The 16,532-nt window shown below is 40.3% G+C and overlaps 1 protein-coding gene across 3 annotated transcripts in view; it reads right to left on the bottom strand.

The window, feature by feature from the left end:
* Positions 1–922: 922 nt before the first annotated feature.
* Positions 923–16,532, bottom strand: part of prim2 (DNA primase subunit 2) — a 64,133-nt gene continuing 48,523 nt past the window's right edge. For all 3 annotated transcript variants that reach the window (XM_018749244.2, XM_018749246.1, XM_018749245.2), the window contains 4 exons: positions 10,675–10,801; positions 10,172–10,254; positions 5,470–5,538; positions 923–1,390 (listed from right to left, as the gene is read on the bottom strand). In XM_018749244.2, coding sequence (XP_018604760.1) covers positions 1,163–1,390; positions 5,470–5,538; positions 10,172–10,254; positions 10,675–10,801 — 507 coding nt within the window. In that variant the 3' untranslated portion in view covers positions 923–1,162. The remainder of the gene's footprint in view (positions 1,391–5,469; positions 5,539–10,171; positions 10,255–10,674; positions 10,802–16,532) is intronic.

Raw genomic sequence — 16,532 nt, 5'->3', positions numbered from 1 at the left:
TATATTACAGCTACTTGTGTGATATATACTGGTTCATATGGTGGAATTTGACAAATTGATTTTACTGAAGAATCACATGTCCGCATTCAAGAAGTCCCTTTAAAGGGAAGTGTCTCCTAATTGAATAAATGTAAATTTAATGTAAACAAAATGTGAATAGAAGAAAAAAATATTCAATTAAAGCTGTCATTAATTTCATATGTTTTGGATGCTGAGTGCAGAGGATGTCATAGATCCTCATGTCAATCAGATGAAAAACACCATATTCATCACAGATAAAAGCTATAACTGAGCCAAATTTGACCAAAACACAACCGGAGGGTTAAAATGTTTTGTAACCAACTGTAGCCAAAAGCTTAAGTCTGAAATAAAAAAGGAGGGAAAATAGCTGCTTACAATACGTTTTGCCCATTTGGCACGTTTTGCAAAATAAATCTAAGAAAATGCAGCAAGAATGTAAATCTACTGCTCGACCAAGAGCTCTAACGTGTCAAATGCCACGCAGAGTGTGTATATCGGTGGGACACTTGTGTTTACTTGGTTTACTCTGTTCCTCGGCAACACTGACATTTATCCTCATGCAGCTGGGAAATTTCCTGGTCATAGCCCAGCAAGCAGGCAAATCCCAGCTGGCGATCAGCCATCACAGTTTAAACCGTGGTGAGCGGAAGGGATACAGCAAACAGCACTGCTGTTCCCAGGCAGATTATCTCAAAATGAACCAAACTGCACCAATTTTCAGCATCGAATCCAGTGCGAAAAATTAAGACGCGGCACAAGGTCACGCCTTTTAGTTATCACTGCGGTCGGCTTTAAAACCGAACAGAAACTTTCACCACGGGCTCAGGATTGCCACTGCTAGGGCAATATGTGTGTATAGCATATCTCAGTTCTGCAAAACAGTCAGAGAGAAGAGCTCATATTTATTCATACATTTGAACAACAGTCTGAATGGAAGACAATTTTTATCAGTTTTACTTGAATTTTACGCTGCGTTATTATCTGAGGTCCTGGTTATTTCCTTTTCAATACATTGCAGCCATGTGATCAAAAACTACTTTCGTTATAAGCACAAGCAGAAATGTTGAGAGCCATCATGCCACGAAAAGAGTGACAGAAGAAAAAGCAGAATGGAACGTGTCATCTTCCACAAATCAGCCTTTCACTCCTCCTGGAAAAAGGAGTCCAAATCGTCCATAACCTCTTGCGGGACACGGTTGGAGCTGGAAGGTGTCTCCGGCGGCGCCTTGGAGTTCTCGCTGCCCGCGGCAGCATGCGGCCTTCGTGGGGAGTCCAGCTCGCGCTTGACCTCCTTCCCTCCAGTGAGCAGCTTCTGGCTCTCGCTAAAGTACTGGTTCGGGTGGTTCAGCGAAAAACCAGCATCGTCAATCTGGCGGAGAAAGAAATCATTTTTTGCTAATTTAGACATTAAAGATGTGATGCTACAAATGCATACAGCCAGAAGCACAAACCCAGTTTATGAACAGAAACACATTTTTAGGACTTTGTATTTCAGTGCTGGAAATGATACAACGCCAATTACTGCATATCACATCGGATTGTTGCCTAATGGAATTGCTTCAACTGGCCTATGTGACTGTGCTTTGCCGCAGACACATCAGCAACCTCCTCCACACATCCAGAGGGGCACTAGACACGGAGGCTCCGCGGGAAGAAAATGCTGCATGATCCCCTTCAATAAAATCAAAGGCGGTGGGCCATTGCATGCGCCCTAAAAGCATGGATCGATGACGATGTAATACTGCAAACTGACCGTATCCTTTTCATTTGTGAAAGTCAAAGTTCTGGGCAGTTTTCATGCATCTTAAAATACATGACCAAAAAATATTTTGGCACAGCCCACCTCGACCTCTCCGCCCCGAAACCCTCCAAGTCAGAGCCCTCCTAATACTGGAGAAAGATTGCATTTCCTTTTGATTTATTGTCCCCGCGTAAATATTTCATCAGTGAAGTATTGCATTTTGACCTTTTATAAATGCTGCGGCAGGAGGGAGGAACTGCGGCTATCTATTTGTTCTAACTCACAGCTCTGGAACAAGGCAGGACAAATGGCAATGATTAAAGTCCAGCATGGCGTGGCTGTTAATGGGCGGCATCGTCCAGGGAAGCTGGAATAGGCAGGAATGTCCACTTCACAAACAAGCACTTTTCATTGGGTGCTTTAATGCGCAAAATGGGCTTTTGCACTGCAACAATAAAAAATAGGGCTATGAATTCCATTACAGATTTTTTTTTTTTGTCTCAGACTACATTTACATTTATTCATTTAGCAGACGCTTTTCTCCAAAGCGACATACATCTCATAGAAAATACAATTTGTGCATTACATTAGGAGAAACAGAGACATAGTTACAGATGTGTGATTAAGTACACTTTCCTTCACTATATGGACCGACATTCAGCGCACAAGTAGCTGCATAAAACTTCACCAGAATATCGCTGATTCCTAAATCACCTGCCTGGTACTTTTTTTTGCGATACATATAAACATTTATGCTACATTGCAGTAATAGCTCTGTAAAGGACTGATCCGAGCACGATCATGAACATTTATACCTTACATGAGCTTAAGAGATCATGAGCGAAGTGAGATCAGGGTTTGTACAAGCCCTGCATACTATATTATATACAGCATATATATATATCAAAATTAGTCAATTAAGTAACTGACTAACAGCTAGAGCCATCCCAGGGCAGTACAGTAATGAAGCCCTTTGAGTCCAGCTAAGTGTGTGTGCTCACATGGGTTTCTTCCAGGTGCTCTGGTTTCCTCCCATACTCCAAAAATGTGTTTTAGGTGCACTGGCTACTCTGAATTGCCCGTAATGTGACTAAATGAGTGAAGTTACCTTGCAATGGATGGGCATCCCATCCATGGTGCACCCTGCCTTTTTCACAGACAAGCACTTTTTACTGAGTGGTTTAATGTGGAAAATGGAGATTTGCACTGCAAGAATAAAGTATGGCTATGAATTCCATTACAGGTTTTTTTTTTTTTTTTCTGTCTGAGTCTATTAGATCAGGGTTTGTATGAGCCCTGCAGTCCTGTTTATGGTTTCAGAGCAACACCACTTGCAACCAGTCATGCTTGAGGCCACTGGAATATGACTTTGACCTCATCACCAATTCCATCGCAGTTTAAATTATTTTTACTTATTCATTTACCTTTCTCCAAAGTGACTTACAATGTTTGATTTGTACACTAAGCTTACAATATTTATCCATTTATGCAGCTGCGTAATTTTTTCCGAAGCATTCAGGGTAAGTACCTTGGAAACAACCAGTACCGCATTGATTAGAACTGCCGTCTTCCACTCAAAGGACCCAGGTCTGAATCCCACCCTCTGCTGCAGGACATCTGGTCAAGGTACTTACCCTGCTTTGTTCTAGTAAAAATGACCCAACTGTATCAATGAGTAAATTATTCTACGTAGCTTAAAATTTTAAGCTGCTTTGTAGAAAAACACAGTGTGGGATCTAAATCTGGAAAGTTGATTGCAAGGAAACTTCTTTAACCCCCACACTACCTGCTGTCCCAAAATTATTTGTGACTAAATGGTTGTAGGTTTAAATTTTAGGAAGGGCTCTTCTGTTGTACCACGAAGGACACAAAAGCAGATCATGTATCAATAGTCCTAGAAGTTTAAAGCATACAGGGGAAAAAGTAAACATACGAGCGGTAAAAAGAGCAGGCGGTGCCAAACAAAGAAAGAACGGCTCATAATATTCCAGAAAACTGGCTTCTTTTAGAGAGCCGTTTAAACTCTTTAATGGAACTTTTGATAGCACTTCTGACAACGCAACATTCCCCAAGGGAGGGAAGACAGGCATGCAACTGCAGCGCAAAACTGTAATTATCAAAGGTATAAATTTCAATAGCAAATACATCAGGGCCATTTAGGGCAGCAGCCAAATTCACTGGCGTATGTGTTACTTCCCTTGGGGAGGGGGGGGTAGTGTTCTTAGGCAATAACGCTGATAGAATACAACTGTCTCATCCTGTGAAGTGAATACACATTTTATTGCAGAACTCGGTCCCAGCACCGAAAGAAAAAGTGCAAACTGATTGAGATCTATGATATTTCCTCTCCTGCTCTCATATCAGGCAGTTACAGTGGCAGAATCTCACGCTCAGCATTTGCGAGAGACCCAAATGACTGGAGAAATGGCTTTTGAGTGGGACTGTAGACTGGGAAAGCCATTAAAAGCCATTGTCATAAGTGTACGCTGACAAAGGCCTTCTTCTTAAGAGGCCAGATATCAGGGTTCGAGACAGGGGTGCGCCACTTACCCATAGTGACCAAACAGACATCCCTCCAAAAATTAAACTGTTCTTCTAGGGTGGGGACAGCTTAAGCCAGCTGTTTAATGACAGCTGACCTCCTCCCAACACCTTCCAGGGATGTATCGGAAAGCTGCGGTTCGGTAGTTACGTGAAATGAAGCAACTGGATATCCAGCGCTCATGCTCTCTAACCATGGATGCTCCTTCTTGCAAAGGGGCTTCATTACACGTTTAATGTTTGTGACGTTTTAACTTGAGGTCAAGAAGAGGACAAGAAGCAACGCAATAAAAAAGGGATAAAATGACTGTTATGACTGCCGATTATTGGCTTTCCCTTCATAGCAACACAGCAAGAGTGGCTTGAGTGGTTTTGAGAAAAGTGGTTTTCTTCAACTCACATTTAACACACAATTTTGAGAGTGGAACGAAATGTCCACAGTGTTTTAAGCATTTTTCTTAAAGCTCAGAGCACAAAAGAAGCTGTAAGAGCAAATCCGATTAAATATAATTACTCTCATCTTTCAGAAATAAATCAGTTTTGTTCTTGCATTACTTGAAGGAGCTTCAAGTTTCGATATAAAAAGATTCTAGATAATCTCTTGTTTACGATGAACAAGCGTCTGAAATCACTGGACAATTTGCACCAACTTCACATTTCTCAGTATTTCTGACCTGGAAATGGCTGCATATACCAGCTATGCCCTTGCTGTGGCATCCTTCTTGAGAGACATTTAACATCTCAGTGTCACGGTAACCTTGACAATCGGAATGCATAGCCAGTCAAAGAAAAACTACAGCAAAGACTAAATAATACTAAGTTAACTTAGTATTAACATAACGGCTTATCTTCTGACCTTTTTATATTTCTTGCTTTTATTAACAACCTTGAGTGGCACCAAAACTGCTGATCTTAAGGTCCCCGTTAAACAGCATTAGATCAGATAAATTAAATATTCATGGGGGTAAATGAATCTAGAAGAGCTATAATAAACCCATAAAAATTAAGCGGGTATGACAGCTAATGATGGATGTGATTACAGCGCCGGACCCTGTGGAGCCTTCATGCGCCAGTTGCGGCCCTGTCCCCCCGGTTGACAAAGGCACCCCCCGACTGCACCCCCCCGCTCCCAATTACAGCCCACTTCGAATGAGAGGCGTCCTTACGCTGTGTGTCAGCTCAAAGTACTTTTGGCAGGCCAGCTGATAGTGCATCCCCTTGACTAACTCCAGGATCTGCAAAGACAGAAATAAAGGGAGAGACGTAGAGCATTAGGTGGAGAGGGAGGGGTGGTGGGGGGAAAGCACATTTACATAAAAGTCAATTTACAAGAAACTTCGCTGTCGTCGCTTTAAAGAAAACGGAGCAAAGCGGAGCGAGCGCGACAGGGAGCGTTTAAACACTTTCTCGTGTCATGTTTCTATGATGGATGTGTTCGCGTGTGGGAGTTCAGCAGAGAGGAGCTGGGCCTTACGGCTGCTAATTACTGACTGACTTTCATGCTTCGCTTACAAAAGGGGAACTTCACTGAATTGGACAAAACCACATTTGAGTCAATTTATCACAAATTTCATATTGTGTTGAACGAAACACCAAAAATCTGGCTCAACATTAACAGTCCACAGCGCTCTCTGTGAATGTAGGCTACCGAACTGCGCCTACAGTCGCTACCAAAACGTCACACAACTTACGAAGCTCAACCTTCACTGTTCCTCTTGTGTGCAGGAACACTTCTTTTACTTTACATTCTTGAAAACAAACAACCTGTGACACCTAAACTAAACCATCTTATGAAAATTAACTTCAAAATCATAATTACATTTATTCACTTAGCTGACACTTTTCTCCAAAGCAACTATCAGCATTAAGCTACTTACAATTATTTAGCCATTTGTACAGCTGGGTAATTTTACTGAAGAATTTCAGGGTAAGTATGTTGCTCAAAGGTACTACAGCTGGAGGTTGGATTTGAACCTGTGACCTTTGGATCTAAAGACAACAGTCCTAACCACTACACTGTATTTCTTTTTATTTATCTATTTAGTTCACATTTTCCTCTGAAGTAACTTTGAATGTTAGGCTTATACACTAAGTTACTTACCATTATTTAACCATTTGTACAGCAGGGTAATTTTCAGTGTATCAGTTCCGGTGACATATACTGATTATGGGTACTGCAGCGTTGGAGAGGTTTAAACCTCGTATTACAAGGAAAAAGCTATAGCCATTACGCCACCTGTTGGGCAAATTAGGAACAAACTATAAATGTAATATACGGATCCACTTTCCTCCACATCAAATCCCTTCTGAACCCTTTACATGTAAGAGCAACGGGCATATTGACAGCTGCACAAATGCATTATACATCCGTCATTTTAAGGCTACATTCAACGGCGCTGTTTCACTTCCAGCTTTTCAATTCAATTTCTCGTGGCCCTGGCAGTTATTATCCAACGTTAGATTGAAGAGTGAGGTCGTGTGGGAGATCGATAAACGTAAAGCAAAGTTGGATGGGGCAGACACGTCGATGGGGAAATGGAGATAAACCCTGAAAGGGCTGTCGGGGCATTCTGGCTGCTAATCGCACAGTTCATAAACTCCACGTTGCTTCGTTTCATCCCTGTATTCTTTCATTTTCATGGGGTGTAAATAAAAGGAGATGATCCGAAAAGGGAGAGGTGGGATGCACTTCATGGAGGGCCTGTGCTTGCCTTGGGGAACAGGGGCATAAGTGCGTAGGAGGTCAGGCTGGTTTGTGGGGGGTAATAAATGCACATGAGGAATATTTTCAGTCACTGCAGCCCTCAGCAAGTCATTAAATGCTTTTTGAGTAAGAAGGAAACAAGTTTTGCTGTAGAAGTGCAAGAAACTGACTTTTAAAAACAGGCTCTTCAAGCTCCTCACCTCTCAAACACCTGCAATCTAATTGGGTTGGAAAAACACTTTAGTTAACCATTTTTCATAATTAGTATTCAAATCTAACCCAAAAAAGGCTTTCTGAAGATGATATGGTTACTGAAGGCAAAAAAGCAGAAGAGTATGCAATGGTGGGCACACAATCATGTGTGGACATAAGGGCCAGCTGGTAGCGTAGTCATTAGAGCTGCTGCCTTTAGATGCAAAGTTCAATTTGGTTCGATTCCCACCTCCTGCTGTAGGACCCTTGAGCAAGGTACTTATCATAAAGAACAAAAAAAAAAACTGCCCAGCTGTATAAATGGGCAAATAACTATCATCTTAACACTAAGTCATTTTGGAGAAAAGACTCAGCTAAACAAGTACGTGTAAATCATATCAAATGCTGAAATCAGAGTTCCGTGTAGCTTTTACTGGCTTTCTTTAAGAACGGCACACAATTAACAAAATGCAAATCCTTGTTCTAGAATCAGGTCACATCTTTCGGAAGCAAAAATATCTGCACCAAAGGTGGTCCCATAATTAAAGTGGAAGTTTTATTCTTTCCAATTAGCCAGCACTTTTCTCCAGAGCAATTTACAAAGTTATGTTCGTACATGAACCCACTGGCAAGGATTTACCCATTTATACATGTGTCATTTTTACTGAAGTGTTTCAGGGTACAGCAGAGAATGAATCCTGGGTCCTTTGCACTATTGTGGGCAGAAGGTGGCGTAATGGTTAGAGCTGTTGTCTAGCAGCAGAGAAGGACAGAACGGCCTGTAAACAGACACTAGAAACTACAAGGAAAGTCAGCAGAGCAGGTTAATTTTCAATTTGATTTCTTTCCTGAACAACTATGTATGCACGAAACAAGCGTCAGCACTAAAGGTGCGACTCCCAACTTCTCTAGACACCTTTGATGAATTCCTGACAGATATATCTGAAGCCTGAGTTATTCACTGTCAAATGTGATGCTCATAATTAAACTGATGGCTGTTCTTATTTATTTATTTCCTTACAACAACTGACATTATGTTTTTACACTAAGCTACAAGCTGTAACACACCTTGCACTTTCCCTCGCGTTTAAATATGGCGTGATCAACCTGGGGGGACAGAGGGGTTGAAATGACGAATTTAATCTGAAGAGAGATGTGCCGGCCCTTTGGGTCAGCTGTCCGAACAAATTAACACCCGCCCACCCCCCACCATTGCTTGCTGTCGATTTGTCGGTACCCTCACGCAAACTGCCCCTCGCACATGTATGGAACGTAAATGGTCGGAACATCCAAGGTCTTCCCTGGCGCTGGTTCTGACAGCTGCATCACGCGTCAGCAGACACAGATGTTGACACGGCGTCGCCAAACACCGGAACAGCAGCTCCGGTTGCCTCCATCAGTCAAGCCACCGATGACACAAGTAAGACAGTTACACTCTCATCGCTTATCTCCACTTGAGTTCTTCAGAAAAGTATGCACTTAAAAAAAAATTAAAAAAAAAAAGATCCTCCCACATAAGGGACTCATTAAAAGACATTCACAAACATTTACAACCTTTCTATGCATTTTTACTGCGAGTCATAAAATTTCTTTTCACTACTCTATGCACAAGGAGTACTTTAAGAGCTTCAGGGCGATACTAATCTCTGTTTATTGATCCTTTTTGTTTTTTCTCCTTGGGTTTTATTGTGTTTTAACGGTACAGAGCGATTTACTATCTGGTCATTTCATTTCACCAGAATGGCCATATGAATAGTGTTTACAAGAAGAAAACCCATGGCCCCTTTTTGGTTCCATAATGTGGAAAATCAACTGATAATGGAAAGCCTTAAATAAACCTCACCTCTAATTCTGTCTCTATCTGCCCTAATAGATTTTCTGAACATATATTATACAATCACAAAAGTTCCATTTCAGGATATGATTCAGGAAATAAAAACAGAGAAATGCTTCATATTCAGTATGTTAACTCATATACACCTCTCTGATATAACAAAACAAAGTTATACACTCTAGACCTCCACTTCCAACCCAACGAATGCACCTGGAAATGTTTCCAGTTCCACCTTGAGTATCACACTGCACGTAAAGATATATGTTCTTCGTGAGAGACCTTTATGGCATAATTAAAATAAGGCTCCCAATTAATGGAACATCTAAAGGTTCATAATTCCATAAGAACATTAGCTGATAGTGTCAGACCTTAGAAGGCTTTCCATTTCATTACATGCATCATTCAATTAAGTTTAATAAGGTGAAGAGTGCTTAAAGAGCAGGCTTAGAAATGTCCCAAAGGCCAGACAGAAACAGTGTGGGACAAGCGAACAGTTGAGCTCTCCAGAATTCTCTGAGATTTTGTCCAAAGTGGAGAACTTCTATGGACCACCTACCCACAGAGAGAACAGTCCAAGAATACATAGTGCTAGTAAGCATGAGATAACTGTCTTTACAGCACTGACTGGGTTCTACAGTCTGACTCACAATGAACCCCTTTTTTCTGATTAATCACACTAAAAGTATAATTAACTCCAGTTCTCTTATTAAAGCCCATATTCTCAGGTGTTCTGTGAAGTTATCGGCCCCTAGACAGTTACATTTGGGGTTAAATCAACTAATGGGGAAAAAAAAAAAAAAAGTGAGCTATGAAGGTAGCTGCAGAAGGTGCTACCTGCACTACATGATGGGAATTTTTTTTTTTTTGACAGAGTGGGGCTCTAGTAACATTTTTAAGCAGATGTTATAAATTAAAGATGAATATTTTCTCAGCCACGATTATAGAAGTTGGCAACGCCCATTTCTGAGATTTCAATAACACACCGCTGATCGGGGTTATCAGTGTCTTCTTGTGTTCTTATGATGGACAACAATTCTCCTTAGGTAGTTAGAACCTTGATTTTGCAAATACTGTTGGTATTTATTTAGCTCTGTGATACAGCAGAGCTCAGCATGTGGAGCTGGTGCAGAATACCAACCTGGTTAATCCCACCGGACGAGATTTTATAAGACTGCAGCTTCTGCTTCAGCAGCTCTGGGTCACTGTGGCGAAATGGACATCCTGAAATGACACGGTAAGAGGAAGGGGGCCAAAAAAAAAAAAAAAAAGGAGAGAATTACTCTTCACTGGCGGCAGAATCCTAAGGTCTTACATACATCTGTGCTGTTCAGTCAACATCTGTGACCTGAGGACCACAAAACCCAGTGAGTAAATGACATGAAAATCAACTCAATCAAATCAGCTCTAACCAGTAACCAACTCAAACCAATATTTCTGTTATGCACTTCTGATTTTTTAATAAACCTACAAAATTGTCAGATTTTCGACTACATATCATAAATACATATCTTTTTTAGAACCCGTCACACACACAAAGCATGAGCGGATGCCAAACACCCAGTCGTGCAATGACTCCAGGAGCTGTAATAGTGTCGCAGCTCCATCACGTAGGTAATGACGGCTCCTTGCTCTGTAACTTACCGTGATGATCGCCTTGGCTGGGGGGGTTCGACAGAATCACCTTCATGCAACTGTAGGGGGTGTAGTCGGTGCGCTTGCCCTCCTTCCCAAACATGTGGCGGATGCTGTAGGCGTACGCTTTGTCAAACTGAAAGGCAAGAGGTGGGTGGGTGGGGGTGGATGGCAAAGGAGGTGGGGGGGGGAGGCAGGAGGAAAAGCGGATACTGTGTCGTACATCATGTCGGTCGTGCCAGGGCGTTTTCCCACAATGAAATATTGAGCTATTAGCAGAAAAGCTGCTGTAGAGGTGTCGCCAAACGCCAGACAGCTGTGACTGGATTATGGATATCGTTGCCACTTTCCCTCTCTGTTTTACCTGCCATCTCGACCAGTACGGCTGAACACGCCGCAACCTTTCTACTCAAAGACAAACATTTCCAAAACAACCAAAGTGTGGGGAAGTCCAGTAGTTTAACAATCCTGGACTTGTGAATGTTCACATAACAAATTTGAATCTAACTTCTATTGTCTTCTCTTGCATCCATCTTCACCTGTTGGAAACGCACATTTGTTTTACTCAGAGTTGTATGTTGCGTCGGAGAAAATTATCTGGCAAATACATAACAGCAGTAAATATATATGTAATAAAATAGAAATCAATAACAATAAAAAACAAAGGCAAGGGCAAGAAGCTCCTTACTATGTCTGCAGATCCTGAGTGTAGAGGGTGCATTTTAACCACACCTCCTAAAGCTACACTGATCTCAGGTAGTCAGCAACCTCCCAAAAATATGGCGCCTGCTTAAGAAACCATTAAATTGTTTGCCTTTTGACAGGGGTCACTGCATCCAATCTTGCCAGTGATCTCTATTTACCGATCAAACACTCCCTGGTAACCGCTCAAACAGGAAATACAGCCTCCCCGCGATGGTAAAAATCAAAACGGTGTTACAGCACAGGGAGAAATCATTCATCATCATTGTACTCATCATAATCCATTAAACTTGCCATAAAACCCGTGAACTTGACAAGGTGACTAGCAGCAAAGTTGCAATAAAAAAGCCATAAAACTACTTACCACTCATATATTAATTATATGGAGGTTCTTAGGATTTAGGGAGCAATTTCTAGTTTAAAGATCACAACCTACTGTATTAAAATTGTTCTATGAGATTTCGTACGTGCCAAAAGCCATTATTTAGCCAAAGTGTCGCTGTGTAATAAATTCAGCCGCCCACATGTATATTCATGAGACACACGGCACGCTGCAGTTTAACCATAGAATACAGATGCGGTCCGATTGCAAAGGCTGTGCTTTTTGGTGTGCTGTATGAACAATACAGTAGAAGAAACAAATAATAAAAATCACTTTGGAAAATATACTAGATTGGTACTAGCAAAAAAAAAATAAAGATATTATAGTAGTGTACTACGGTCTGTGCCACCTTTTATCAGTAATAATGAGTGTGAACTATAACAGGCTGTAATGTGTACATACCTGGAACATATTTATAGCACTCTCACCATGTAAAAAGAGGAAAAACTGTTCTAGACTTAATTTATACAAGTGCAAGTTTACACCAGAGATGTTACCCTGCAAGTTGGTAAAGCGAACTGATGTGAAGACTGAACTTATGCTGAATTTACAATTCATTAAATAGGTGGAGGAGCAAGGGAGCGTCAGTGACGATGCAATGAAAGAAGCAACTGGATTTTAAAGCATAACTTATTCACAACTTTTTCAAAGGTCTTCTGAACACTATTTCCTTACAGATACTGTTTCCTATACTGACAATTTCAGGCTATTTAGTGAACTTTATGTACATGTCAATTATTTTTCACATGGTTGTTAATAAGCATAATGGTACTGTAATGCTTAAGCAAGGGGGGGCATTTATGTACTGTATTTTTAGTTAAAGCTACTATGCAGATTTAAAAAGACTTAAGCACATATCCAAAAAAAGGAAAAAATACAAAATACAATGGAAATTCTGATACGGAATTTTTTAAATGAATTGCTTCCAAGTGGGGGGGAGGGGGGGGAAAAAAAAAAAAAAAAAAAAAAAAACTAAAATCACAATGTCTGAGAAAAAATTCTGCCATGTTAAATATTTCATATACTACTGCATACTTTGCTAAACCTTTCCACCAATAAATTACATAAAAAAAAAAAGGTAAAAAAATAATATTTTAATTCAAAAACCTGCAGTAACAGCTTAAAAAAATATACTTTTTGATCAGTTGGAACTTCAGCTGAAGATGCAATACTTCTAGCTCCTAAAAGAATGTGTGAGGAATTTTCACGGCTTCAACATTCCTTGATTTGTGAATGCTCAAAATAGACTTTCACGTCTGCAATGGAATGTTTTACAGTCAATATTTTCATAGATGCAAACATTTCTGTTCACTTATGAGGCAGATTTTAGCACTTTTCAGTCAGCCCCCGTTGTGAATTGACACCTTGCAATCCAAGGTTTACATCTCTCCGATGCTGAGCACTGCGTCAAGGAACAGAATATTATTTTGTACGTTCCCCTCAAGGTGGCTGCTTGTGCTGTGTGCATTGATTATTTACTGTTAAAAATAAAACGTGAATCGTTTGCTGGGATAGTCATCTTCTTGCCCCTCAGTTTTCTTTTAATTAGATGATAATAATAATAATAATAATAATAAGCACAAATTACCTAGTTTACTACAAAGTATGAGTAATCTTTTTTATTTCTAACATTTTCTGTCTAATATTCCTTTCTCTTCATCATACATATATTATTCATTTTTGCACTTATATGTACACAGATGTTTAGTTTTTTAAATTTTATTACAGTATTTGTAATTCTTTAACAGTTATTGGAAACGTTGATAATATTACTCTCCGGTGAGACAGGAATATATTAGTTATTGTACGTGGCTTTCTGGGTGATTTCTGGGTGTACTTGGATCCATCCAGGAACAAGTATGAATTTTGCACATAAATATTGTTATATTTGTCGTTTCAGTTTACGAATTTTTCAATAATGTATGGATTTACATGGAGAAACTGGGTTCATAAAGTAAGCAATGGATGTATTTCTTTGTTCCCTTTTTAAAGTTGATGAAAATCTCAGCAAGAGGCTGTGTCCAACAACAAGAGATACCACAGATATTCAGCGATGCAGCATCTATATGACTCCTAATACCCCCCATAACCCCTTAGGACGGAAGTCCAGTATTTTTTCCAAGTAAAAATGCTCAGACCTTGAACAACACTGACAGCCAAGGAAAAAGTGGCAAGAGAGGATTATGAGTGCATCTGTGTTCAAAACACTGGCAAGGACTCGGCATTGCTTTTTGCCATATTTTTTTTTAAAAATAGAGCACTACTGAAAATGATTACCTTTATAAAGCTGTGTACCATTAAAAACTGTTATACAGAGAGGCAAAATTCAGTGAATCAGGTAAAAATGTTGTAAGAATTCAAAAATAAATGGATTGCTGGTTGCTGAAATGTAAGTTAATATTGTAGCATGTAGTAGTAGTAGTAGAAGCAGTGGTTGTATAAGTAGAATAACAACGAGAACAGTCTCCCCAGAAGACAGTATTAGCCAGAGGAAAGAGAGACATCTATGAGAAACACAGAAACAAAAAGCTTGGTAATAGATGCAGGCTGCAACAAAGAGAGAAACACAAGCATAGTAGAATTCAAATGTACTTCTATGGTTGCTGCAGGATATAATCAAAAAACAAAAATCTATCTCAAAATACATAATTATTCCTCAAAGACGATATTTATACTGTATTATTAACTAAATTGCTATGGCTTTAATTACACACAATGAACATTTCATACAGTCAGCATCATGCTTTGGCTGCAACCAGTTTAGAGCTTACTTTTTTTGCGGAATAGAGTTATCGGTAAAGAGAGAAAACCTCTTGAAGCCTCCCTGATGCGCTTCTTGAACATTTAAATTGCTGTTCCACATCAATGCCATATCGCTGATTTGAGGAACATGGCACATTAAATAATTAAATGTTATTATCTGGCATAACAGCAATGAGACGTCGCTGATCTTAATTTGTATTCTGAAACAGAGCTGCAAAATAAACACAATTAGAGGGTCTGATGACAGTAAAAAAAAATATTGAATTTTATGTTACATTGAGGGAATGCCTATGACGGTGTCACAGAAAAGTGCATAAGACACAGTTACCCTCCTTTAAGGACACCCGCCTGGCTGTTTTAATGGGATTCATTTAAAAACATTATGTGTGCTGTTTCAATTAGCGCAAATAAAAACAAGCACCCCTTGAGCTGTCTCATGTCCCAGATGTCAGTCAATTATGAGAATGCACACAAACTCTGTCCGGTAATGCAAACTTTGACTTGGGCGAAAACATGGGATGAGCTCATTAAATATCAATTTCCGTCAATTTGTTGTCTGTAACCCGCTGTGACAGGATAAATAAAATGCTCAAAGCCTGGAGGATTGAGCACTGAATACACAGCGTTTTATTATAATAAAGAGCTGCTTACTGTAATCAAGCTGTTGTAGCTCTGCTGTAAGTACAAGAAGGTTCTGCATTCATCTGCCCTACGTTATTATTATTAATATTATCAATATTATTATCAATTCAGTTACCTGACTCATTCCACCACAGTGATTTACACTTAAGCTACTTACTATGACTCTTACACATTTGGGTAATTTTTACTGGAGGAATTCAGACTAAGTACCTTGATAAAGTATGACAGGAGCAGGACTAAAACCCAGGTGCTTTTGAGTCCAAGGCGGCAACACCAATCACTACACTGCATGAGGCCCCTGAAGAAAGTATTGCATTAGGAACAACAACACCTACTACGCTACCTTGCTGCTAGACAATGCAAAACACACACACTCGCTCTGTATAGCCGCAAATGTTCGCACAGTTTTATTTGTGTTAATTAGATTAACCTTTACACGTGTTAATTAGTTTAACCTTTAATTGCATTTAATTAGATGAACCTTTCACACAAACGTATTTTAAACGCACACAAATATACACTGCACGAAGAGACACACACCTAAGGGCTATTTCCAGAATCAGCTGTACGCACTCGCACGTTCAGTTATGCAGTTTCATTAAATACTTTAGTCAATTCTTTCATTTACTTTCCAACGCTCGCACTTTCTCTTTAAAAGGTGGCCTCTTAATGCAGTACTCAATTTGCATATCTTACGGGACAGGTAAGGTACCTAGCTCAAGGGCACAGGCACGGCGTCCCAAGACTTGCGACACGCGATTCACCCCCCGGTGACAAGCCCCCGTTCGCTACGCTGTGTCCCTCCACCCACGGCCTCTCCACCGATTCTTCATCAATTAGCTGTAATAAGTCACTGTGACTGCCGGGCTCTGCCGGGGCCGCGGTGCATGTGGCTACTGGGGGCCGAAGGGAGAGTGTTCTCTGGGGCTGGCGCTCTAATTAAACAGGCAGTTGGTGCAAGAGGAAGCAGGGTCTATTTTTAAAAAAAGAAAGATAAAAAAAAAAAAATAAAGCTGCCGACGTCAATATCGGAGAGGGCCCCAGTGCCCTGTCACGTGCGGGACTCACTTTATTTGACATTGGATCGGGAGAAAATTTTTGTTCCATAAATTATGCCTGCTCTGCTCTTTCCCTTTCCCTGTGCACAGGGGAAGATGCATTTTCCTTGCCTGCACCAAGAGCAGAGCCTTACCCTTGAGCTTTTTACAGGGGACTTTGAGAGCGATGGAGGGCACTCCAGATTAGTCTTCACACACCAAACTTCCAACTTCAGTTGCGTTAATATTGAGCAAAGGGAGTGACATTATCATCCACTATTCATCAGAAAATATCTGTGTCAATTCCAATTTGTTGCACATTTTCTATCAAAAGAAATGCC

Source organism: Scleropages formosus, chromosome 4 (assembly GCF_900964775.1).
Source record: "Scleropages formosus chromosome 4, fSclFor1.1, whole genome shotgun sequence".
NCBI lineage: Eukaryota > Metazoa > Chordata > Actinopteri > Osteoglossiformes > Osteoglossidae > Scleropages > Scleropages formosus.
The sequence above is the reverse complement of the archived record's forward strand: the minus strand, read 5'-3'. Positions and strand labels throughout refer to the sequence as shown.